The sequence below is a fragment of the Puma concolor genome, chromosome D4, assembly GCF_028749965.1.
Source record: "Puma concolor isolate L17-30 chromosome D4, mPumCon1.1.hap2, whole genome shotgun sequence".
NCBI lineage: Eukaryota > Metazoa > Chordata > Mammalia > Carnivora > Felidae > Puma > Puma concolor.
This window is the reverse complement of record NC_141679.1, coordinates 29283321-29310704: the sequence shown is the minus strand read 5'-3', so window position 1 is coordinate 29310704 and position 27384 is coordinate 29283321. Positions and strand designations below refer to the sequence as shown.

Here is a 27384-nt window from a genome sequence, read left to right as displayed (position 1 = left end):
GACTCCTTTCACTGTAATAAGATAGTGATATCAATGTCGTGTTGTTAGGATGGATATGTGCTTCTGTTTCATGATGAGCTATAGTCCGGAGGAATGAGAAGCAGCAGCACACTTGCCTAGTCACCTAGAAGGCTGAAAGGGCAGACAAGGGGAGCCCTTTAATTAGTCCAAACAGCCTCAGATGGCAAATTACACTCCCTTGGGCACAGCAGAGGAAATCTATCTACTGTAAGAAGTCAAGAGACCTTTTAATACCAAACAAGGTAGAGAGGTCCAGAAGCTTTTGCTGGTTTCAGAAGGGATCTATAGCCAACATATATCGAGGGTAAATGGAAAAGTAAGCATCTACACAAAACTGGAAATAAAATCAAGGCTAGTTTAAGTTGCAAATAACAACAAGGAAGTAATCCTGATTGGGGTCAAAGTTCTCATATGTCTATGGCTTTAAACTTTGCTCTACCATTTTAGAATGTAGCATTCCTTTATGATATCTTTTGTTTGATTTTAGAAAAGCTATAATTTCTATTATTGCCCATTTTGTGTCTCTGTAAGAATGAATGCCTAATTCTCTCTCACAAGGATTTTGGCCCTGCCCAATGGACCTCTTAGTGGAATCCTTATAAAGCATGGTTTTCAAAAAAGGAAATTCTTCCCACATTTGTTCTGCAGTGAACGGGCTCACAGAACCTCTTCCTCTCAGCTATCATAACCCCAAACTGTTAGAAACTTTTATGGAACGTGCCTGAGGGAACATGCTTGGTTCTTGCATTGGTAGATCCCCTCTGAGAATCTGAAGCATTAGCTATCAGCTGTTGGCACCCTAGGAAAAAAAATACCCCTACAACACACACGGTCCCCTACCCACTTCCTCCACACACATAAATTGTCAGAAGGTTTACAGATTTTTCTGATTGCCCAAACCCTTACCCTAGATACTCTAAGATCCTTTTGGATTAGAGCAGACCACCATACAGCTGGCGCAGGACTACATCTTACTGGTGCTCTGTGAAATTCCTTTTATCGCATTATGTTCTGGTAAGAAGCCATCAACCTTTATTGAGGCGCATTATAAGAAACAGCCCCATAAAATCCATCACAATGTTTACCGTAAGGATGGTTTCAGAGGATTGTTTATTACATTAAAGAGTAATTTTCTGAGAGGACCCACAGGAAAAACTTCTCCCTGGTATCAACATCAGGAATAGCTGGACTGAGGCACCTGGTTTGTTTTACCTCATGAACACTGCAAATTGATCCCTTTTCCCTCTTCTAGAAAATTCTGTGACCTTACACTAAACCAAGCACAGGAACTGCAGGGAGTGCATACTGTATGCTAATTTAATTCCTGGCCCCATCTTATTTTCTTGCCATTATTTTCACATTGCTTCATTTTTAATATTTTAATTTATTTTTATCATGTTGTATTTTGCTTTGGAAGCTGTCTTAACTCCGTTTTGGGCAAGGAGGAATAAGAATAAATAAAATATTCTTGGCTTATTTTTTCTTTCTTTAATTTTCTTTTTCTTTTCTGGGAGAGGAAGGGGGTCTGGAAAAAATGTTATGGTTCTAATATTTCTCTCCATTAAAAACACTTAGAAGTGAAGCACAAAAGGTAAGGACGTATGATTATAGTCATAAAATTCAAGGGAAAAAACTGTTAAAATATAAAACAAAAGTAAATACAATGCTATACAGACATCACACTGAAATACTATAAAAATGTTAACCAACCATTTTATCTTTTTTGATATCAAAACCAGAGGAAATGAGCTCTGACCTCCAGAAGAAGAATGTAGACTGGACATATGGACAGGTTAGTCACTTAACAAATGTACTGAGAGCCTACTGCAAAACAGAACACTAGATTGTGAACACAGAGATGAGTAAGACACGGTCCCTCACCTCAGGACACACATGTGACCAGGCAGTGACACGGCATGGTAGAAGGAGCAGGCAGACAGCCTTTGAATGCAGGCTCTGCCAGATATCCATCGTGTGAGGTCTAAGCCTCCTTTCTTAGAGAGTTGTGAAAATCGAGAGACACGTGTGATGTGCAGTTGTTATTTATCAAATTCTAGACTGTTAAAACTAAGAATACAACATCGCTAGAAACTGGACAGAAGAGACCTTAAGACACAAAAAGTACTGAACTGCTACGTATATCAGAGATGACGGAACCTCAGAACTGGTAGAAAGAACCAGGGTGGTCAATTTTGTAAGGCTTGCAAAGTGCTTCCACATGTAGGCCATTCTGTTTGTTTCCCACACAGTCCCATTTTCAGGATGAAGAAACTGAGTCTTGGGGAATTTTTGGACCTTAAAAAATTTTTTTTTCATGTTTATTTATTTTGTAAGAGAGAGAGAGAGTAGGGGAGGGGCAGAGAGAGAGAGAGACAGAGAGAGAGAGAGGGGGAGAGAGAGAGAGAGAGAGAGAGAGAGAGAGAGAATCCCAAGCAGGCTCCATGCTGTCAGTGCAGAGCCCAACATGGGGCTTGATCTCATGAACCCTGAGATCATGACCTGAGCTGAGATCGAGTTGGACGCTTAACTGACTCAGCCACCCAGGTGCCCCTGTATCTTTTTTTTTTAAGATTTTATTTTTAAGCAATCTCTACACCCAACGTGGGACTCGAGCTTACGACTCCAAGATCAAGAATCACATGCTCTACCAACTGAGCCAGCCAGGTGCCCTAAATTTTCCTGTATTTAGTACTTAATACTGTGTGGCCCTTAGATCTCCTGGCTGTAAATGTAGTACTCTTTCTACTCTAGCATGAGAGCTTAAGGAACATCTAGCATGACTGTCTTACTTTAAAATAGTTGCTTATTATGTGGATCTGATCAACGTCAGATCAAAACACAGCCCATAAAATATTATCCCATACCATAAAAATCCATTGAAACGGCCATTTCAGAAAACAGATATTGTATACCCCTTCAGCACCTGTATGACTGCAATTCTTTACAGAAGCTTAACATTCACGGACACTTTGACCTTAAAGAGTTTCACAGGTGAAATATAAAGTTATTTAGGTGTGGCTTTAGATCAGTGGGTCCCCTGACTGCTTCTTAGAATCACCAGGAGGGTTTACAACCCCCAAATGCCCAGGTGGCACTCCAGACCACTTAAATTCACATCCTGAGAGTGGAACCCTGGCATCAGTCATTTTTAAAGCCTTCCCCACCCCCATGCCTCCCCCGTGATTCCACTGTACTGCCAGTGGTGAGAACCCCTGGTTTAGATCATTTTAATGATGACCTATCTCTAACAAGTTACTATTAAGAAATTCCAGATGTTTGGGAGACATCTAAATTTCAAGGTCAGTGCCACAGAGGACAGCCATCTATTAAGTTCTATTTCAATAAGTCTCTGGGTAGTCAGCAGACACAATGCTGTCAGCCTGACCCAGCGTAGCATTTCCTATAGTTTACACATAGGGATGAACTTCTCAGCAAGATTAGTTAAGTACACACATAGACAAAAGATTGAAAAGAAATGGAAGATCTCAACACTAACCAGAAGGGAGGCCAGAATGGATGGGTATTTGGCTTTTCAGAATTTTTTCCAGGTTCGCAGTTAATACAATTCTGGATCCTGAGTGAAAGCAGCATAGATCCTTGCCTTTCAGGGAACCTGGAAAGCTGTATATATGAGGTGGTTATTTCCCCACTCATCCCCTGTAGACAATGTTCTAATTATGTCGATGGCTGCCACCTATTCCCTGGAAACAAATATCTTGCATTTGGAAGATTTCTGGCCGTGATTAAGGGTCAGTGTGAACCAATGGAAAAGACCCTTCGTTATGTGCAAAAGCTACTGTTCTGCACAGGCAGCAACCCAGGTTGATCCTACTTAGTGTTGGACACCATCCTCTTACCAGATGGGCTTCCTTATTTAGAAAAACACACTACAATGATGCTATAGGAAAACTACTCTGGCAACAAGCCTTACAGAAGATATTAGTTACTATTTTTTAAAAGCATAAACATATATGTTAATATTTCAGTAGCTTGAAAAGCAAATGCTCATGCCTAGGTCCCTTTGGTTATTCCCTAAGATGGAGTGGGTGTGGTACCTGTAAATATTTGCACTGGGAGTGCCTTGTGCTTCATGGTACCTTTAAAGGAGGCTATGCATTGGGAGTCTGGGGCCCCAGCATGTCTATTTTTAAAAACATTGGCACTCAGACTGGCTTGCCTCTCATCTGGCCTCCCAAGAGAACCCAATGAAGTCAATTTGCAAACAAGCACAAGGGGCCTAAATCATCCCACCTCTGTTCAGAAGTAAGAACACACACACACACACACACACACACACACACACACACACACACACACCACACACAGAGTAAGGAAAGTAAAATCCATCACAATGGGAGGGTGGGTAGGATGGCTGTCCCAAATATAAATAATACATGAGAAAAAGCTATTTTCCAGACTGTTTGTTCACCAAACATTTAGATCCATAGAAGAGGTGTTCCAGGAAAATAACGGGAAGGGCCGGAATTAATTGGCTGCTAATCTCTTCACTTTTTGTAGGATGTTTCCTCCAGCAGTGGATTAAATCAATGTTTAATGCTACACAGGCTCAGCTGTGTCCATATTAGGAAAGCCCAAGCTCACATCTCTTTCTCAGTGAAGAAAGGACCCAGCCTCCCTCCTTTGCTCCGCTTCCACCCCCCTGCCTGTGTAGGTGGGAGAGTAGGAGCCAGAGAATGTGAACTTGATCCAGCATTGATCAGCCAAGCAGCAAACTCTCATTGTTCTTTAGATACCAAACATAACTTCTCTCTACTAGGGATCAACCCGGCCATTCTGCATACAACACAGCTTTTGTGCTCAGTAGTAGGAGAGATGAAAAAGAACCACAAAGAACATTAAAGCTTTATTAGCCTCATCATAAGCACCTAATATGCAGAATTTAAGAATCTACCCAGGGAATTCATATTCATATTAATATTACGTATGTTAGATTCTCTTAAACCTAACAATCTGCTGGTCATTTCTGTCTTTACAATTATGGATTTCAATTTATACCATAAATACTGAGGTCTGCTTTAGTTTTGCCTTCCATCTGAACATTTCTTACCTCACTGCCTTGCTCTCTGAGATCCAAGAGCATTGGAAACCAGGCTAATATACCACTAGATATGCTGTTGTTGCTTTTAAGTGCTGTCTTATGAATGTGGCTTAACAATCTTTGAACAAAGCCATGTGTAATAAGAAATATACAGTTCAGAATTTAGACCTCAGCGACCTCCATCCTTGCCAGCTAGAAGCTGTGTAACCTCGGGCGTGTCACATGACCTCTAGGAGATTATGCTGTCTGTCTTGCAGAGCTGAGGATGAAATGAAATAGCCCATAAAGCAAGAGGCACAAAGATGGGCCGGTAGATGCTAATTCCCTTCCTCTTCCTCCCACCCCCCAGCCCCAGAACAAAAGCCTGGGCCTTATGTCTGATATTCTGAACTTAAGTAAACTTTCAAAGGTATCAAATCAATGAGATGTGACATCATGATGCAAAGCCTCACCTGACCACCGCACAGATGTGATGCCACTGATGGGGCCTACGGTGATATGGCACGGCTGAGCTACAACCAACAAGTGCCTGTCCCTTCCCAAAGGACTGGTGGACGTGAGGAAGCAAGTTCTCTTTCTCATGTGCCTTATTATAAAGGGGATCATTCTGTCTCTGGTCCCATCTCTCTCAAAAACAATAAGCCCACTGTTGTTCTAAGAATATTGTAAAATGAAATTTGATATTTCCAAATTGTTCTCTGAAGGTACCAATATGACCAGGTGTTAGATGCAAAAACATCTAAAATCCTGATAGTAGCTACGTGCATTTAAAGCTAATGTAATAATTAAGAAGAGAGAAAGATTAAATTGATAAATACAATTCTACACAGAGCTATCTAACCTACATGTTCTTGGATTTACCCATTTACAGGTTTTTTTTTTAATGTTTATTTACTTATTTATTTTGAGAGCGAGAAAGTGAGCAGGGGAGGGGTGGAGAGAGAAGGGAGAGTCCCAAGCAGGCTCTGCACTGTTAGCACATAGCCCGACACACAGCTCCACCTCACAAACCGTGAGATCGTTACCTGAGCTGAAATCAAGAGTCAGACACTTAACCAACTGAGTCACCCAGGCGCCCCCATTTACACTTTCATTCACTAGATGCATTTATACAAAACTCAGGCAGACATCTTTCAGTCACAAAATCACCGACAGCGATGAAGAAATACAATCTGAGGAGGAGAAACTCAGCAAGAACTCTGGAGAAGCCAACTTTCCAGTAAGTATAACCAGGAAGAGTCTTACAGAGAATGTATCTTTGCCTGGCCACAAGGAATATGAAAAGTGACTGCACACACAACTGAGGAAAAAGGAAGAGAATACAGAGCAAAGGAGATGAAGACCAGAGGAGCTGCCAACACGGAAGACAACCTCTCCCCATAAACAGGCCATGGGAGTGAGGGCCTTTCTCTCCAGTTCAACCCTATTATCACTTGTTGCCCTGGAGTCTTAGCCCCCAAGTCTGATGTATTGACTCTGGTCTCCCTTCCATGCATTTTCATGCCAATAAAGTTGCTGAGATTAAGAAGTGAATTGTGAAGGTTCCTGGCATAAATAATGTCGTATTGCAAGGTCAGGACTAATGACAACCAGGATGCCCTAAATGCTCTTTAAGAAAAACCATCTGATCTATGTAGCTCTCAATGTGGTTTGAAATTCCCTTAGCCTACAAAGGAAAATATTTTTAGCATGTAGCACACTTTGTAACAGACATATAAATGCACTGAAAATATAATTTTAGGAAAGCATCTGGGTTTGATCATTTCTTGTTATACCTCAATGCCAAATAGGTTCTACTTTGTCAATATAAGGAATATTGCAACATTCTGTTACAAGCTCAGAGATCACTGTAGCAATTTCTCATAAACATTTCATTACTGGCTCTGCTTGGTTTTATTTTTTAAAGTGGTAAATAATCTACAGATTTAAATATAAAAGCAGCATAAAAAATGAGATGCTCCTTCTGGACCATTTGGCCCCAATGTCTTCCTCTCCCAGAACTCACTGGACATTTTTCCCCCCAAGGTCATCTGGACAACAGACATAAGTGAATACTTATTTTTATGGCTCAAAATGTGTCCTAGAAATAATAGCTGCCTCTGTCTAAGGTAAACTCACCTGCAGCTTTTATTGATCTGCAGGCATTTCAAGACATCGACAACCCTGGCAAAAATTTTTTTTTCACTTCCTGCTGGCCAAACAGGTCTGTGAATAACTGATTTGCAATAGAAGTAAATGCCTATTCTTCAATGATCAGCCAGCCTAAACGCTCTTGCAGATTGATTATTACCTATGATTTCTCCTAATAATCATTTCAAATAGCAATTCGCCAACTGAAGAGCAAAGAAATACACACACGAGATTTCTTGAGAGTATACCTTTGTAAAACACCACTCAGGAGGAAACATAACGAAAACTCTCCCAATACCACTCCAAACTAAGGGCAATTCCACAGATTCCCAGGTAAGAAAGGAAGATGCTTAGAGGAAAAGCAAATCCCAACTTTGTTCCTCTCAGAGGCCACCAGGCTCATCTGGAGCTCACAGCTCAGCCAGGTACTGGGCACAGCATACAGTAAAAAAGTGGCTCTGGCCTTCACCCAAGCCAGTGCCCCCCATTCCCCAAAGAAGCAGGAAGGGCTCAGAGAAGGCAAGTGGTTCACCCAAGGCCACACAGCTTAGTGCAGTACAGGACTGCTTGCAAAGCTGCATCTAATGTATCAGTTGCCTCCTGCATCCAATATAGGATTAAGTTTGCAGAACAAAAATTCACTACAGCGTGCTTTGTGAAAACAGCAAATTGGATACAACACAACTGACTCTCCTCTCCTACCCAGCCTCTGTTCCTGCTCCTTAACCTCAAAATAATGCAGCCTTGCATTTTATGCATCAAATTGTCTGGACCCCACTTAGATATGGTGGTGGTAGTTATAAATAGGACCAGCAGCAGAAACACTGAGCCTGTGAAGGCCCAAGCTGGAAGGCCGACCTGGAAGGACAGGGTCTTCTGTTGAATGAGCCGAACACACCCACTGCCAAGTGCCAATAAATCACAGACAACTGCCATACAGAGATATGTGTGTGACATGCTGTCCTGTTTTAAACACGTATTTGGATTTGGGAAGTTTGACAATCACGAACTATTATCCTGACCTGCAATACACTTGCTGGTGGGTCACCATCGGGCCGTGCACCCCAATGCTCTCCTGCTCTGGGGAAGTGGAGGGGACAAAATGAGAGCAAAAGCCAGGGACTCTAGTTGGAATTTGCTTTTGAATGCAAGTAAGAAGATAAAGGATGCATCCCTTAAATGCTTTAGAAAGTACATAAGCACACATTTTTGTTAGACCAATTGCTTTTTCTCATTTGTTATCTTGGTGACCTGATATTTATTACCTAATTTAGTTGCCATTTCAAGGGAGGAATAGCTATGTCTTTCTAAAGGCAAAGACCTAAACTCATCTCTACACACACTCCTATTTTTCACACCAAAAAATGCCGTAAAGCCATAAATTTCCCATGCAAAGTAGTCAGTCAGATACACAGGGCTACTATTTAGAAACATCCATTGGAAGAAGGATGTATATACACCATGGCACACACTTACGAAAAGCCCTGGAAAGTAAGGTTCATATTACTGCATGCACAAGGCACATTTTTGCCCACTAAAGAATAAAGAACAGATTTAGGAAAAGGAGCAGTCATTAATTACATTAAAAATCACCACCGCTCAGAGCTCCCTGCTGTATTCATTTGTTATCTCTTCATAAGTCTTGTAAAACTGAAGACAAGGATGGGATCAAGCTGATTTGGATTAAAAGTAACCCTGCTAAAAACACAAAATACCTTACTTGGATGGACAGACGATTAAGGGTCCTAGAGCTGAGCTGTGGCACTGTCATCCACAAGAGCTATCAGCTTGGGCAGATCAGGCCACCACTCCTGGGGTGCAGCTCCCCCATAGGAGAAAAAATGAGCTCCTCACCAAGACTTGCTCCTGTCTAGGATTCTAAAGCAGACTGAAGGCTGTGCAACACCAGAAAAGACTAATATTTAACCAGGAAGCAATAGAGGCCACACCCAAGAAGCACATACCACGCGCATAGTAAATATACACCTATTTCGTACGACATAATGTCTTTCCACAAAAGAGAAGGGGAAAAAAAGGCCTGTGGCCTAAAATCAGCCAAGTGTTCCTAATAGCTTTCCTTGTCAGCAGGTGCTCTGGCGGCAGGTGCTGGCGGAAGTCCCTGTGAGCATCGTGGAGGGCCACCATCAGAGCCGCTGCCCAGAGGCATGGGATGCAGAGCTGAACATCAGTATGTGCAACAATGCTGTGCAATGTCAAAGTGCCAAGGGGCCCTGTGTGTGTGTGGGTGTGTGTGTGTGCAACAAGTGCACAAGTCACCACACTACTGGGTCTCAGGGCTTTCCCCAGATGTGGGAAGAGTACAAGGCAAATACAGAATAACCAGCCTTTGATAAAGAGTCTACAAGAATATGCCTTCAGGCTAATAAAACAGAGAATAGGGGCAGTTCTTCAAAAGTAGAATCAAATGCTTTTCTATTGACATAAAGGTTTACAACCTAAAGCTGATATCTTTGTGCTAATTCTTTGAGTTTACATTGCTCCTTCTTTCCAGAGATGCCTCTCTATGAAATAGATAAAGCACCATTACAATGAAGTCCTGATAAGTGGTTATCACTATGATTGCTTCGATGTCCTTACTTAGGTGAATCTCTCTCATGGGTACACAGTATATATGAGCCGGAAAAACAAGTAACACCTGTAGATCCAAACATGGACTACCAGACTTTATACCTTGAGGCCAGTCATACTGGCTCCCTTGCACATGAGCTGGCTGACTTGTGACCCAGTGGGGCACAGCTGAGTCTCCTGCCTCCAGGCATGCAGTCTTCCAATGGACTTAGTCTCCTAGCTGAATGTGGCAAAGAAGTCAACCTCTTTGATTCCCCTAACCCTAACCCTAACCCTTTTGCACACCTGGAAAAAATGGTTGGTTTGTAGATGCCCCCATGGGCCATGGGCTCATGAGCAGAGCTGTGTCCTTTCCGCTCCATAAGCCCACTGTCTAGCACAATGCGTGGCATAATGGTTGAACAAATAAACCCGAAGCATACTGCCAAATAATTGGATTGCCCAGGAGGAATGTAAGACTAAAGGATCCTAAGAGCTTAGATTATACTCAGTGAATAAGAAAACTTCTTTTGATTCAATACATTCCAGAATATGACCTAATTATGGATTCTGTCAGTTGGTCCCAGCCCTACTTATGGAGAGCATCATTCACTAGGTAGGGTCTGAGTCCAGGGTCCGTAGTTTTAAACAGCTTCCTGGATGATTCTGATAACCAGGTCTCAGCACGACTGGGCTTCGTGGACTTGTGGATCTCTAACCCAAGCCTACAAAGCTATGGTTCTAGAAAATACCCACACTTATCTCTTTATTAAAAACCATGTGTGTACACAAGCCCCTACCAACTGTCTCTATCAACTGGATGAAGCCAAATAGACTTTTCAAAGCTAGTGGCTCCTGCTTCCTTTTCCTTCTGATTCAAAAGGAAGCAAATATTGTTTTTCTCTCCATAGTGTCATACCCTGATCATGTTAGTGTCCCTCTGGGCCAGTTCAGAATTTTTACTCTTTTTTTTTTTAATTGTTTTTCACCATTTATTTTTCAGAGAGAGAGAGAGAGAGAGAGAGAGACAGAGAGAGACAGAGTATGAGTGGGAGAGAGGGGCAAAGAGAGAGGGAGACACAGACTCTGAAGCAGGCTCCAGGATCTGAGCTGTCAGCACAGAGCCCAACATGGGGCTCGAACTCACAGATCGGACTGTGAGGTCATGACCTGAGCCAGAGTTGGATGCTTAATAGACTGACCACCCAGACGGCCCCAGAGTTTTTATTCTTTTTAAAGAAACAAGTTCTTAAATGCTCTTTACCCACCTGAGACAGCCATTCCCATATGCCTTCCTGAGCTCACTTTAAAAATAGGTGTCCAGGGGCGCCTGGGTGGCGCAGTCGGTTAAGCGTCCGACTTCAGCCAGGTCACGATCTCGCGGTCCGTGAGTTCGAGCCCCGCGTCGGGCTCTGGGCTGATGGCTCCGAGCCTGGAGCCTGTTTCCGATTCTGTGTCTCCCTCTCTCTCTGCCCCTGCCCCGTTCATGCTCTGTCTCTCTCTGTCCCAAAAATAAATAAACGTTAAAAAAAAAAAAATTAAAAAAAAAAATAGGTGTCCAGGGCACCTGGGTGGCTCAGTCTGTTAAGTGTCCGACCCTTGATCTCAGCTCAGGTCATGATCTCACAGTTTGGCGGGGGAGGGTTGGGATTCTCTCTCTCCCTTTCTCTGTCCCTCCCCTGCTCATGCAGATGTGTGCACTCTCTCTCTCTCAAAATAAATAAATAGACTTAAAAAAAAAAATAGATGCCCAATCTGAGATCCTAAAGGATGCAGGCCTCCGTCTAGGTCAATATCCTCAGTGTTCTCCCTCATCACTTAGCAGGATTCAGGCATGTTATCTGCATTACATGAACTTGTGCCTGTTTCACATGGCTTCTTACTTATTTCTCTATCTGTTGGCCCACTGCATGTGCTTTCTGGGGAGACACCATTGGCCATCCAGATACTGAATGATGCTTTTAAAAAGCATCCATGTAAATGAACAGTTCCTGGACATAAGAGTTCGAAGTTAAAAACCATGGGGTGAAAGTCACTCCCTCACTGTTCCTCTCACTTCACGAAACTCCCTAGAACCCGAATGGAGGAGTGAGGCTTGGCCTTTCATCCGGGAGTCTTCCTTTTCGCCAGGCTGCTTGCACATCTGCAAGCCTCTGGCGGCCCTCAGTGGCTCTTGAATCTTGTGGGAACCCTCCAGCATCACATCCAAGTTCCTGTGCAGCCTGGCAGGGTCCTGCCTAACTAATCAATGCCCTTTGCAGATCCCACTCTCCACGAAAAGCAAGCAACAATAAACCCGTCCCTGACAAGGGAAATGGAAGGGGGAAAGATCACTATTCCAAACCGTGGCCAAAATGCATTCACCTAGAGCCCCTGGGTGGCTCAGCTGGTTAAGTGTCTGACTCTCTTGATTTCAGCTCAGGGTCATGGGATTGAGCCCTGTGTCAGGCTCCACACTGAGCATGGAGCCTGCTTAAGATTCTCTCTCCTTCTGCCCCTCTCCCCTGCTTTTGCACACTTTCTCTCTAAAAAGAAAAAAATGCATTCACCAATTATATTTTTTTATCACTACAAAAAAAAATGCACTGACCCTTCTATTACTGCGGGCAGAATGACCTTGTTTAGAATGTGGCAGAGGCTGGGAGGGAGCAGGGAGTGACAGTGAGGCTGGCTAGGAAGCTGCTTTCCCCCCTCCCTTCCATCAGGATACTGCCTCCATTCCTCCATTCCTCTGGGCACTACCCACCGAGCCTTAATCATGCTTATGACAAACTGGTTCCTCAGCCCCACCTCCCCATCATAGAGCTCTGACTCCAACATACATGCTCAGTTTTCCACCACCAGACGCTGGTTATGGCTCTCCTCCTGCCTGGAATGGCCTTCTCTCCTACGTGTCCTTCAAGATTGCCTTCAAATGGTACTTCAGCCCTCCCTGCTTCCACACATGGGAAATGACCTCTTTCTTCCAAATGCTAAACTTTAGTTCATTTTTCACAAGTTACTGCTTTCTGCCTTAGGTTGGTTATTTGTGTATCTGTTTTCCCTACTGAATTATTAAGCATGTTGAGGGCAAAGCCTGTGTTCTCTCATCTTTGAGTCATCCACAGTCCCTCATAAAGGACAGCCATACAGGCTTTATTTGTGGGAAGAAGGGAGGGGACAGAGGGAAGGCACTGGAGTAGGTATGATTTCAGACCCTGGAAGATTCCTCTCACAAATCTCATCCATCTGGCCTGGGATGCTTCACAGCTCTGTAGAAGCCTAGGCTCCAACACAGTTACAAAGGAAATCTTCAAGGGAGAGGAGACACTTTTCATCCTTATTATTCCCTTGGAGTCTCCTCTTAGACTCTTGTGAATGAGATTCAAATTCTTTCTGGAAATCGGGTTTTGAAAGGGAGAGAAAAGAAGGAAGGACACAGAGCTTTCATTGGCACACCAAAGGGAAATGCCTCCTGTTTCCTCATGGTGCCTTATGCATTTAGACAGTGTCAGATCAGATGCCCCCACTAACACGCAATGCCCAGCACAGACCTTCAGTTGCCTAGTACTCTCTGGGAGAACAGACCCTTCCTTCCCATATTTCTTTCTCTCTCATTCCACAAGACAGAATGTCATTTGGGACCCCCCCAAAACTATAGACACCCAAAATATACATCCCTAGGGGAATAAAATATAGTGAGGTTGACTTGAGTGATATTTATTGGCCATTTTGAAGGGATTCACAAGAAATGTGGAACTAATCAGGGAAGTGTTGGGAATAAACATTGCTAAGTACTGAAGTTTTCTCCCCAAATTCGCATGTTGAAGTCCTAACCCTTAATACCTCGGAATGTGATTGTATTGGAGATAGGGCCTTTAAAAAGGTGATTAAGGTAAAATGAGATCACATTAGTAGGCTCTAATATAATCCAACTGGTGTCCTTATAAGAAGAGAAGATTAGGACAGAGATCTGTACGAACACAGAAGAAGAGACCACGTGAGGACAAAGCGAAAAGGTGGCTGTATGTAAGCAAGGAAAGAGGCCTGAGGAGAAACCAAACCTGCCCACACCTTGATCTTGCACTTCCGGCCTCCCAAACCATGAGATGATAAATGTCTGTTGCTTAAGCCTCCCAGTCTGTGGGATTTTGTTGTGGCAGCCTGAACTAATGCGAGCATGAAGGCACAGACGCCTTCATGTAAAATCAGGCTACAAACGAAAACTCTCTGTCTCTTGTGACTGTGGAACAGTGTATCACTCTGAGGGGTTTATTCGATAAACCATGGTGACTCAACATTACAGGCCCTGCCCAAACTGAGGCCAGAGAATCTAGTCAGTGTATCTCAAAGTACTCCTTACAGGATGTCTACTCACTTAGAAAACATGAGTCGAACCACTGGACAAAAATGACAGCAAAATTATTAGGAGCCCCCAAAGCTCACCTCATAATGGTAAATGCTATTATTGATAAAAAAAAAAAAAAAAAAAAAAAAAAAAAAGAACTAATACAATTTCTCTGGAATTTGTAAAAAACAAACCAACCGGTCTCAGTTTTCTTGAATGACCATTAAATGTAGAATTCTTGGGGCGCCTCGGTGGCTAGGTTGATTAAGCGTCCAACTTCGGCTCAGGTCATGATCTTGCAGTTCACGAGTTCGAGCCCTGCATCAGGCTCTATGCTGATGGCTCAGAGCCTGGAGTCTGCTTCGGATTCTGTGTCTCCCTTTCTTTCTGCCCCTCCCCCACTCATGCTCTGTTTCTCTCTCTCTCTCTTTCTCTCAAAAATAAACATTAAAAGAATTTAAATGTAGAATTCTTATAGACACCACTGAGATGGAGTATCCCAACGGGCCTTAAAATAATGTTGGTGTTATGGCACAAGAACAAACACTCAGATCAATGGAACAGAATATAGAACTCAGAAATGGAACCACAAACGTATGGCCAACTAATCTTTGACAAAGCAGGAAAGAATATCCAATGGAATAAAGACAGTCTCTTCAGCAAGTGGTCCTGAGAAAACTGGACAGCGACATGCAGAAGAGTGAACCTGGACCACTTTCTTACACCATACACAAAAATAAAAAAATGGATGAAGGACCTCAATGTAAGACAGGAAGCCATCAAAATCCTCGAGGAGAAAGCAGGCAAAAACCTCTTTGATCTTGCCCGAAGCAACTTCTTACTCAACACGTCTCCGGAAGCAAGGGAAACAAAAGCAAAAATGAACTATTGGGACCTCGTCAAAATAGAAAGCTTTTTTCTGCACAGCAAAGGAAACAATCAGCAAAACTAAAAGGCAACTGACAGAATGGGAGAAGATATTTGCAAATGACATATCAGATAAAGGGTTAGTATCCAAAATCTATAAAGAACTTATCAAATCAACACCCAAAAAACAAATAATCCAGTGAAGAAATAGGCAAAAGACATGAATAGACACTTCTCCAAGGAAGACATCCAGATGGCCAACCGACACATGAAAAAATGCTCAACATCACTCATCATCAGGGAAATACAAATCAAAACCACAATGAGATACCACCTCACACCTGTCAGAATGGCTAACAATAACAACTCAGGCAACAACAGATGTTGGTGAGGATGCGGAGAAAGAGGGTCTGTTTTGCATTGTTGGTGGGAATGCAAGCTGGTGCAGCCACTCTGGAAAACAGTATGGAGGTTCCTCAAAAAACTAAAAATAGAACTACCCTACGACCCAGCAATTGCACTACTAGGCATTTATCCACAGGATACAGGTGTGCTGTTTCGAAGGGACACATGCACCCCCATGTTTATAGCAGCACTATCAACAATAGCCTAAATATGGAAAGAGCCCAAATGTCCATCGATGGATGAATGGATAAAGAAGATGTGGTATTGGGGCGCCTGGGTGGCGCAGTCGGTTAAGCGTCCGACTTCAACCAGGTCACGATCTCACGGTCCGTGAGTTCGAGCCCCGCGTCGGGCTCTGGGCTGATGGCTCAGAGCCTGGAGCCTGTTTCCGATTCTGTGTCTCCCTCTCTCTCTGCCCCTCGCCCGTTCATGCTCTGTCTCTCTCTGTCCCAAAAATAAATAAACGTTGAAAAAAAAATTAAAAAAAAAAAAAAAGAAGATGTGGTATATATATATACAATGGAGTATTACTCGGCAATTAAGAATAAAATCTTGCCATTTGCAACTACATGGATGGAACTGGAGGGTGTTATGCTAAGTGAAATTAGTCAGAGAAAGACAAAAATCATATGACTTCACTCATATGAGGACTTTAAGAGACAAAACAGATGAACGTAAGGGAAGGGAAACAAAAATAACATAAACACAGAGAGAAGGACAAAATAAGAGACTCTTAAATATGGAGAACAAACTGAGGGTTACTGGAGGGGTTGTAGGAGGGGGGATGGGCTAAATGGGGAAGGGGTATTAAGGAATCTACTCCTGAAATCATCATTTCACTATATGCTAACTAATTTGGATGTAAATTTTAAAAAATAAAAAATAAAATTAAACAAACAAAAAATAATGTTGGTGTTATTACCTAAACCGTGCAAAAACAAGCTTACAAGTTATTCGCCTAATGAACCACTGACTTTCTCTGTGCTACAAGCACCACATCTTATCAAATTTCCTGTTTTGTAACCAGCACACTTTCCCTAGGAGACTTGAGTTTTCCATCATTTGCTTGTGTGGCCTTTGGCAACTTGTAGATGTGTGCTTAAAAAGAAGTGGTGTTTTCCAAGACAACACAATAGCCTGCTGTTGTAACTTCTGGGATGCAGGAGCAAGTCTGGGAGCTGCTTCCTGCCTATTTCCCAGACACTCGATGTGATCAGCTCTCCCCCATCTTCTCTATCCTCATCAGTGCCACTGCTGCCTGTGATTTTGCCATTTCACATGTGCTGAGCACTTCCCCCAGAGCAGACAGAGCCAGAGATGGGCCGTGAGGCGCTCTGGTGTCTGTGTGCTACTTAATAGTACCTCGGGAAACAGGTTGCCTGGGAGTTGAAATGAAGAGCTGAAGTGAGGCTGGTAATTAGTTCATGCCCTTCTGGATGTCCACTGTGAATAAGCGCTCCCATCCATGCATTATAATCATCTGTGCCGTCAGAGCATATTGAAGGGCGTGTATGGGTTGGTCAAGCTGTATCTTTATCCATACATCTGACAAAAATATAGATGTTTTCACTTACATTTATTTGGTGGGGGATTTTAAGGCATGGTGCACTCAGATTTTAATTCAACTAATAGCTTTAGAGCAGCACTGTTCAATAGGAATATACGCAAGCCACATTTGTCATTTAAAATTTTCTAGTTGCTGAATTTAAAAAGTAACATGTAACAGCTACAATTAATTTTAATAGTATTTTTTACTGGGTGTATATGCATTGGGTTATGATGTAGCCAAAATAGTATCATTTTGACATGTAAACAATATTTTTAAAAACATTAAAGAGATATTTACCCTTCATTTTTTTATATTAAATCTAAATCTGATGAGTTTTCACAGTCCACCTCAAGTGCTAAATTTTAACCAGAAATGCTTGAACTGTATTTAGATTTCATAAAATTTAGTTTAAAAAGTAGATTCATTAGGGTGCTGGGGTGGCTCAGTCGGTTAAGTGTCCGACCTCGGCTCAGGTCATGATCTCACGGTTCGTGAGTTTGAGCCCCACGTCAGGCTCCGTGCTGACAGCTCAAAGCCTGGAGCCTGCTTCAGATTCTATCTCCCTCTCTCTCTGCCCCTTCCCAGCTTATACTCGGTCTCTCTCTCTCAAAAATAAACATTAAAAAAAAAAAAAAAGTAGATTCATTTACATACCCAAAGTTGTTCCAAACAAAAACTGAATTATTCTTTTAACTTTAGATTTAGATTCAATTAAAAATTCAGCTCTTCAGGTACACTAAATATTTTTCAAGCACTAATAACTGCATGTAGCTAGCAGCTGCCATATTGCCATAGACCCTGAGCACCTACTATGTGCATCACAGCAGGTAAGGCAAGGATGAATCAGACACAGCCCTTGTTTCCTCTGGCGGGGGGGAGGGGGGGGTCGGGGGGCGGGGGTTGGGCAGCCTGTGGATGAGGCACAACACAAACAGCAACAATGTAAGGCAGGCTACCACACTTGCTAAGGACACAGAAAGGAAGGCATTGCAGGGAGAGAAAAAGGCATGCGCAAAGGAAGGCTGGGGGCAAAGAAACGATCATGTAGAGATTGGAAATTATGGTTGGACATACGCCTAGGAGGGTAGAAATTAAAGTTTAAAAAGACAGCCTGGGGCAGTTCTGCTGATAGCCTCAAATAGCAGGCCAAAGAGTTTGTTCTCAATCCACTGTCAGTGAGGAAAAAAGTTCCTGGTGAGGATGAGTCTTTTGGAAAGATTCACTTGGTATTGATGCAGCAATAGATGGGGGATGGTTTGGTGGCTAAAAAACCAATTAGTTACTGAACCAGTCCAAGCAAAATACAATGAAACAATGGGGGAGGTGCTAGGAAAGGAAAGAAAATTCAAAATTTAATAAATATGTACATAAGGATACCAGGACTTGGCAATGTGGCCAGGAATTCAAAGAAAAAGAGGAGTCGGAGAATTCTGTAGCAGCTAAAATAAGGAAGTAGAGATGAAAGACTGGATGGTTCAAGTTATTTCTAATGTATCTGCATATAAATGTTTTAAAAGGAGATTGGAATATGTGTACATATGGGCTGGTAGGGGGCGGGAGGAGACCTTTGGGCAGACATGAAAAGAAATCAAAATCTATTTATAGAATGGCCAAATTAGCAGAATGGGTGACTTTCTAAGAAATAATGTATACTATTCCAACAGTGGGGGCGAGGAGGGAATCTGAGTAAATTAAATTACAGTACCGTTTGTTAGAAAGCTATGCAGCTGCAGGGGCACCTGGGTGGCTCAGTCGGTTAAGCCTCTGACTTCAGCTCAGGTCATGATCTCACAGACCGTGGGTTCGAGCCCTGCGTCATGCTCTGTGCTGACAGCTCAAAGCTTAGAGCCTGCTTCAGATTCTGTGTCTCCTTCTCTGCCTCTCCCCCGCTCACACTCTTTTTCTCTCTCAAAACTTAAAAAACTTAAAAAAAGAGAAAGTTATGCAGCTGTTAAAAATTATGGCTCTTAAATTATATCAAAGGATATGAAAAACTGCTTAAGATATACTTTTAAATGAGAACTTTCAGTTTGAATAAAAAGATTCCAATTTTATTTGAAAAGGGTATGCACCTAAGGGATGCCTGGGTGGGTCAGTTGGTTAAGCCTCCAACTCTTGATTTTGGCTCAGGTCATGATCTTGTGATTTGTTAGATAGAGCCCTGCACTGACAGCACAGAACCTACTTGGGATTCTTTCTCTCCCTTTTTCTCTGCCGCTCCCTCGCTCTTTCTCTCTTTCTCTCTCTCTCAAAATAAATAAATAAACATTTTTTTTTTTAAAGATATGCACCTACATTCTGTATATCACATAAAATGTGTGGAAGGACTCATACTAAGTGGTTAGCAAGCATGGATGAGCTCTGGGGAGTAAGACTGAGGGGGCAAGGGCTTTTGCTTTTTATATTTTGCTACTGCTTGAACTTGCTACAGAGGACATCTTATTTTGAGTTTTAAAAAGGGAGACAGGGTACCTGGGTGGCTCAGTTGGTTGAGCATCCAACTCTTGATTTGGGCTCAGGTTGTGATCCTGGGGTCATGGGATTGAGACCCATGTTGGACTCCACACTGAGTGTGGAGCCTGCTTAAGATTCTCTCTCTCCCTCTCTGCCCCTCTCTCCTGCTCACGCATTTACTCTCTCTCTCTCTCAGAAACAAAACAAAACAAAACAACAACAACAATAAAAAGGGAGACAAAGATCAAACTATGTATTCATAAATCAAAAAAAAAAAATGACTGAAGGGATTTATCCCAAAAAATTATCTCTGGGCCATTTTAATTTTCTTATTACAATTTTTTTTATATTCTAAAATAAATATGTAATACTTCTATAATTAGAAAAAAGTCATAAAAGGAAATAACCTATAATACCAATGGTACAATCAATTTTAAATCTGTTTGCAAAGCCAAAGGTTACAGGGTTGGGTGTTCTTTAAAGAGGTTTGGATCCAATTTCTTTTACTTCTTTGGGGCTCATGCTTACTTTTATTGCTGCTGAAGTGATTTCCACATTTTTTTTAATGATTTCCATTCAGTGTGGCCAAAAAGGAAAATCGAGGCCAACCACAAGGCAAGCCTTCCTGAGAGGAGACAAAAAGCCTCTGTAACCTGTGGAATGAAAACTTTACCAGGAGAACGTGACTCTTTTGTCATGAAAGACTTCAATTGCTGGTGGACAGAAATTTTTAACGAGAACAAAGAGCATCGAAGCGATTTCAGTGCCCTGGTTGTCAATCCAGGCCAAGCACACTAGTAACTTTATATTATAACGATGAGGACAAAGAACAAGGTGTCCCATTCACTGCCAGGCTCCCGCAACCAGAGGGTCCCGGGCCTTTGCAGAACCTTTCACTGAGGTGGAAGGGAGAAGGAACTCTCAAGGAGCACAAAAAGGGCTGTGAGCAAGTAAATCAGCATCAACCGTATACATAATGGCAGAGAATGGGTACAGAGATGAAACGATGTCGTCTGATCATTCACCAATGGAAAGATGTGCACTAAATCAGGGTCTTTTCTGTCTGACGCTGTTGTTTTTACTGAACAGTTAAGTGCCCAAGGAAATACCAGTTGGGTCTTAAAGAGAATTTATAGCTGGGTTGGCCTCGTTGCACCTGGCTGTGTTTTGACAGCAGGTTTCGTCAGTTTATAGCAGAAATTCTTGTCTACACTATAAGCTGTCACAAACGCAACTAGACCTTGGAAAAAATGTACCGCTCAGAGGCAAATCTCCCTTTCGCCGCACCCCTCCCACTTTTAATGAAAAGCAAAAGCCTCCTGCTGGTGGCACAGCCTCCTTCTCTTCAGGGGAAATCAGGGAACCTCCTGGGACCAAGAGGGTCAGCCCCAGTGTTACAACCCAAGCGGGGTGCGCCTGCTTCTGGGCACCCGATTAAGGACTCTTTCTTTCCTCTTCCCTGAGGGCTAACTGCTGAATACAGCGGCCTTGTTGTTTGGAGCCAGGAAATTTCAGGATTCTGCTCTCTGAGCTCCCCACTCTTCCCAGCTGCCAGGCCGCGGAAAGAATGTCTGGGCGCCTTGCAACCGCCTGGCCTCGGAGCACAAGGCATGCAGCTTTGGTGAATGCCCTCTGCCCCCATCTAAAACAAGAAGGCAGTGCTTGGCTAGTTGGGATCAGACAATCCTTAACTTTGTTTTTGAGATTTTTCTAGTCGGCAAATGGCCTGGCAATGACTTCGGCAAATGACTTCCACCACCGTGGAAGTCACAGAACCTCCTTAAAATACCTAGGAGGTGAGAGCACTGGCTCCCGGGACAAGGTGCTGCCTTATCCACCCGTTTTGTTTCGCTTTTTTAGACCTCAGGATTTTATTCTTTTCTGCTCCCAAGGACTGGGCCAAACAAATAACTTTTAACAGGTGCCACGCATCCCCGAACAGAAGGCAATGCGTCCTTTTTAGGAATGAGTTCATGGTGGCTGGTGGCCGACATCTCCCCCCGTGGGACAGAAAGGACAAAGATGCAAAGAGAGGATGAAAAGGTAATGGAGAGCAGCCCCTCCTGTTCCTTAATTTCATGGTTCACAGACATTCATTGACATTCAGACACTCCCAAGGGGAAGCTCATATAACCAGCCATGAAACTAGAAACGAGCAAGCTAAGGGGGCTGCTTGCCTGGACCCAGGGCAGAGTTTCTCACAGCCATGGGGGTCCACTCCCAGACACTAGGGCCCACTGTGATGGGTCTGCAGCTGCTCGGGGGACCAGCCCAGATTGGGAAGCTCCAGGCCTGCAGAGTCCTTTGACCAGCCCCACGCAGGATGCCTCCCTCGACTTCCCAGGGCCCCATGCTCTAGTGAGGGTCAACACTCGGGGGCTGCCCTTCAGGCTCCAGGAAGCACAGGACCTGGGAAGAGTGGAGAGAGAGGAGGCCTCAAGCCAGGTAGTTCCTGTGGAGCTGAGGCTGGGTGGGAACGTCTCTCCCACAGAGGTGCCCATGGGCCGAAAGAGGAGGAGACAGCAGAACCTTCAGGAGGGGCAGGTCCTGGTCCCTAAGACAGAGAGATGAATCTAAATAGCGCATGCAGATAGGACCAGCTTGAGGCAGGGATGCAGAGCCAGAGGAGGAAGCTGAGGAGCTAGCTGCACCCGGGAAATGATGGGGAATGAGGGCACAACAGGTCAGAGGAGAGCTGCAGGCGAGCCGGCTCACTCATTCATCCGGCTGTGTCCAAAGAGCAGAGCTGGAGGCCACCTGCTCAACCCACTAGTAGCCTCGAAGTGCTGCCTGGTGACAGCACCCAAAACATACACCACACTTCGTAAGATCTCATTTAACACACCGCTCAAGGTCAACCAGGTGCCCTCCTACAGCACCACTTGAGGCAGAGGCCAGAGGCACACGTCATGATGGCAGGCCGACAAGGGTGGGAGACTGTCATTTTCCCGACTCAGGGATACTCCAACTCAGCCAGATGATTAATTTTATATTTACACACATAAGTAAATCACTGTCCTAAGCAATACACCAAGCAGCAAGCTTTACTATCCTCCACAGACTCTCCTGAGCAGCAATGTTGGGCGCACCTGGGGTATTCCAGAACTCTCAAGCCAGTCTCGGAAGATGTTCTCCACAGACAACTCAAGCCTTTAAAAATAAAATGAAAAGGAAAGGATTAAAAAGGTACAGAGCACTTATTACATAGCACGTTTCTATAGTACCTCACAGCATCTGTCTTCCAGAGAGGTAGCTGCTCTCTGGAGAAAGCAACGCTGTCCCAGGTTAAAGTGCAGGGGGGTACCCAGCCACACTCAGGACAGCTTCGGTCAATAGGAAGGTGCACCATGAAATCTAAACATCAGAGGCACACCATTGTAGGTGCTCTCAATGCCTTGGCAGGAACTGTTTGGTTGGGAGTACCGATTCAGGGACTATAGGGCATGTCCACAGGACACATCAGGCGTGACCGCTTCCCCCAGAGCTGACGGCACAGTGAAATCCGAATGCTATAGCACTAAGTACACCAAAATGACATTTCAACTTTATCGTGACGAGGGGCTGTGACAGGCATAAATGGTGCAATTCACCGTCAGAGCACAGACGGGCTTGGCTGCAGGAGTGCACACGGTTTCCATGCCTCTGTTTTAAGCAGGCCCACATTCTGCTTTATTTGAAACATTACAGTTGCTTGTTAAGTCTGACCCAAAGTCAGCTGAAATTCTTTTTTTTTTTTTTTTTTTTACGTTTATTCATTTTTCAGAGATGGAGAGAGAAAGAGAATGAACGGGGGAGGAGCAGAGAGAGAGGGAGACACAGAATCTGAAACAGGCTCCAGGCTCCAAGCTGTCAGCACAGAGCCCGACGCAGGGCTCGAACTCACGGACTGTGAGATCATGACCTGAGCTGAAGTCGGCCGCTCAACCGACTGAGCCACCCAGGCGCCCCAGCTGAAATTCTTTTGGTTTCAGGTTCTGCTGATTTGAATACTCCTTACATTTGTGAAATATCCAGTATATTTAGGGTCAAGAGACCTTAGGTTGTGTCTTCCTGTCTTCCTGGGCTAATGACGTTTAAAGCAACCCCAGCCCACTTCTAGACAACTCCCACTCATGCCCCGTATCTCTGCTCACAGAGGCCTTTCCCAAGCCCTCTCCCAGGCTGTGTGTGACACCCACTGTGCTCCCTGTCCCCTGTGCCACAGCATTCATCAGTTTGTAACTGTCATTTATTTAACCACTTGCCCTTTACCTGTCCCCTCACTGGGTTGAAGCTCTCTGAGATCAGGGTCTAATGTCTGTTTTACTCACTTCTCTAAATCCAGAACGGAGACCAGTTCCTGGTGTAAGACGATTCCCACTGGTATTTTTTATTGGAATGAGTGAAAACACATTTCACAGTGGACTCAATAAAAAATATTCCCTCTTAATTTAAAAATTACCTTTCCCAGTAAGAGATTCCCAAGGTGTTAGGCTCCAAAACGTTAAAAAACCTCCCTCCCTTTAGGGGTTGCAGAGACGCTGTGGAAAGATACAGTGCTGTCTGCATTGTGAAGGTACTGAAAGGCCAGCGCTCCTTTCTCCTCCCAGGCTGGGAAGTGGTGGGAAAGGGAGGAGGCAAAAGTGGGTGGGGGTGGGGAAGAGGGGGCCGGGCTGATATTTTCACTTCTTTTCTCGTCCCCAGTGCGAAGCAAGTCGCTGGGTGCCTTGGTCTTCTCGGGGCCAGGGCAAAAGCCAAGGTTGCCGAAGGGCTCAGCTGTTGGTATTTCCAAACAAAACGGGGCAAGAGGGACTACACAGACAAAGCGGTTTGGATTCATTTTCAAGGTGATGTCCATCTGTGGGATGAACAGCAGGGGAAGGGGAGAGGCCAGCGGTGGAGAAGGGGAGAGTGACGACCTCCCGAGGCTGCTCACCCTGGGCTCATCCAGGTTCCCAGACTCAGTGGAATTATTGGATGTGCCTCGTGTGCAGGTACCACCGGGTGCCACTGTCCCCGAGCCTTGCCCCACCTCTTTGTGGCTGGTTAGCAGCATCAATCCAGGTGTGAGTGGCCAAGCTCCCCCTCATGACCATGAGAGTGTAGAGAGGTGTGTGCATGCACGTGTGCACTCATGTGCCTGTGTGTGTGTGTGCAGCACATGGGGCAGGGGTGGGTGGATGACTGGAAGAGAGGAGGTGGCTCCCAGAACACCTTAAATCCAGGTCACTGTTCCTTTTTGAGCTTGGTTGGTGGCACGGAGCAGTGCTGGAAATGCCTGTAACGGGCCTGATTGATCTGCTGGGGGGAGTAGGCAGGGCTGAAGGGGCCTCTTGGAGAAGTATCTGAGGAAACTCAAAGTGGTCTTATTTTCTAAGGAAATGTGAGGGGCTGCAAAGGCAGAGACTGTATAATTTCCACTGAAGACAAGGTGCTCCATGCAAGGCCTGAATGCAGACCATTCCCACCTTGTCTGGCACTCAGGAGGGCGGGTCATTTGGTGGTGCTGGGTTCCTGCCCTGGGGCCTCAACAACTGTGGGGGGGGGGGGATCTGCTGGTGCTCTAAGTTGTCTGTCCTGATTGAGAGGCATGCCTGCTTTCTTCCTGTCCTTCCTTCCCAGAAGCTTTGCTGAAGCTTCTCCTAAGCCGCCCATTCATCTGCTTCCTTTCCTGGGTCAGGAGCCCTGGGGCCAAAAGCTCCTGTTGCCATCCTTCCAGCGAACTCAGGAAAGCCAAAGCAAGAGGCTCACTCTGACCTGAGCTCTGTTGTGCTGTGGCATTCTAGAAAAACAGGCATTCTTAAACCTTGCACAACTTGAGAGGAAGACAGGGAATTTAGAAAGGATTTAGACAAGAGTGGTAGTGAGGATCAAAGGGCCGAGTGCATTGGATCCGCAAGGGAGGTCAAGGGAACTGGGATTAAATGTCCTGAAGAAGAGAAGTCTGGGAGTGACTTCATGGCCATTTTTGAGTGATTTTACAAAAGATGGCGAACAGCTGTTGTGCCTCCCCGTGGAGGAGTAAGAGCACGGACATAAATTTCCTTCAGGGAATTTTAGCTTAAAAACATGTTGTTAGGGGTGGCATGGAGAGGGGCTGAGGAGTTGAGTCCTGGAATGCTACTGAGCAAGGCCCAGTCTTCACCAGAGAAAACTGAAGAACAGGCAGTGCCTCCTGCCTGCGGGCGTTCATTCCCTGCATAGATCTATAGGGCACAGGGTTCTGGGGAAGGCTCAGATCGGAAACCCTGGGGCCTGTCTGGTAGGGACACACAACAGACATAGTCACCGTGCTGCCAGGGCCTGCGCGGAGAGGTGGGACTATGTGTGGAAGGGGCGCCGGCTGCATCAGGTGCGACAGCTAGAAGGAGGACAGTGGGAGGTGTGTTAGGGGAGCCTTTTTTTTGAAGCTTATTTATTTATATTGAGAGACAGAGTATGCTCATGCAAGCAGGCTGCTGGCAGAGAGAGAGGGAAAGAGAGAGTCCCAAGCAGGCTCTGTGCTGTCAGTGCAGAGCCCTACACGGGGCTCGATCCCACAAACCGTGAGATCATGACGAAATCAAGAGTTTGATTTAACTGACTGCACCACTCAGGCATGCCAGGAGTCTTCCTAAAGGAAGCAAAGCTTGGACCACGTCATGGAGGAAGGCTGTGCCGTGCCCAGTGATGGAGCAGGACCAGTAAAAGAGAAGGAAAGTGCATGCAGGTAAAGGGAGCTGAAGCAGGAAAGCGCAAAGCCATGGTCGCCTGGGCTGGCACACGGAATGAGGTGAGGGAAGAAAAGGGGTAACCTGTGAGAACGCTGAAACCCTGTCCCTGGGCCTGGGCTTCATCAAAGAGGCACTGAATATGGCTGCAGAATGGCACAAACAAAATGGAGTCGAGGAAGAGTACCTGAGGGAAAAGAGGCTGGAGGCAGGGAGACCAAAGTGGAGGCTGTGACTGTGTTCCCATGAGAGGCTATGTGAGGAGGATTAGACAGACGTGGTGTGCTGGGGATGGATGTGGAGGGTGGCACCGGATGAGTGAGAGACCATGTGCAGACGCTGGGCCCCATCGCTCTCTGCAGGATGATTCCCCATGGAATGAATATACATGCTGGTGAACAATTTGTGCTACGGTCTACAACCTGAACAATGGACCAGGCCAACTGTGTGGGTTATTCCGTTGGAAAGTATTAAGGCAAATTTTGCTTTGCCATATTTAGTATTTGCACACACAGGTACTACTATACCATGGCACCAAAAACAAAGCAAATAAGAACTCCTCTGTCCACTATCAAGTAAAGGCATAAAAGTAGCAGCTACTATTTATTGAACACCTACTATGTACCAGGCACTGTAGCGAAAATCTCATTTACACTTTACAACATTTGTGCAAGACCAATACTATTATCCCCATCTCAGAGATGAGAAAATACAAATTCCAAGAAGTTAAGGGATTTATCCAAGGCCACACAGATGGTACTTGAAGAGCTGGGATCCAAGTCTATGCTGCCTGGCTACAAAGCCCCCGCTTTTCTTTCTATGCTGAACCTAGGCATCGTGATATGTTGGTCGTGACTTTCGGTGCAGGCAAATCTGTGGAAAAGAAGGGCCTGTGCTTGCTCCCAACACTCCTGCCTTCTTGCTCATGTCTCTCCTGCTGAAGGTGGCCTGGCCCCTGCTGTAGTCACCCTGTTTGTCTGCCCTTCGATTTCAGTTCTGAAGAGATGGAGAGACCCTTAGGAGGGGCAAAAGTGCGAAGGCAGGAGAGTTCATTGTTCAGCTGCATCCAGGGGCAAAAGACACTCTTCCTTGAATGAAAAGAACATGTGTTTTCAGATCACTTTCCTTTGGAAAGGTTCAAAGCATCTTATAACCATTATCACTTCATTCCTCATAATATCCTTGTGAAGTGGGTGTCAATTGTTGTGTGTGGCTTCTAGCAGATGGAGAAACTGCAGCATGAGAAGACTGGCCAAAGTTGGGCCAAAGGGCCAAAGAAAAGACCCAGGTTTCTCGACTCCCAGTGCCATGCAGA

The 27384-nt window shown here is 44.7% G+C and overlaps 1 protein-coding gene across 11 annotated transcripts in view; it reads right to left on the bottom strand.

Annotated features, from left to right (window-relative positions):
• Positions 1-27384, bottom strand: part of AOPEP (aminopeptidase O (putative)) — a 344323-nt gene that overhangs the window by 80012 nt on the left and 236927 nt on the right. For 10 of the 11 annotated variants that reach the window (XR_015243507.1, XR_015243503.1, XR_015243504.1 and 7 more), the window contains exon 11: positions 22470-22530. Coding sequence is in view for 6 of the 11 variants with exons in the window: in XM_086685158.1 (XP_086541284.1) it covers positions 22470-22530 (61 nt within the window). In the remaining 5 variants the exon portion in view is untranslated. Of the gene's footprint in view, positions 1-15935; positions 16923-22469; positions 22531-27384 lie in introns of those variants that run through there. The other variant, XM_086685159.1, reaches the window with a different exon arrangement.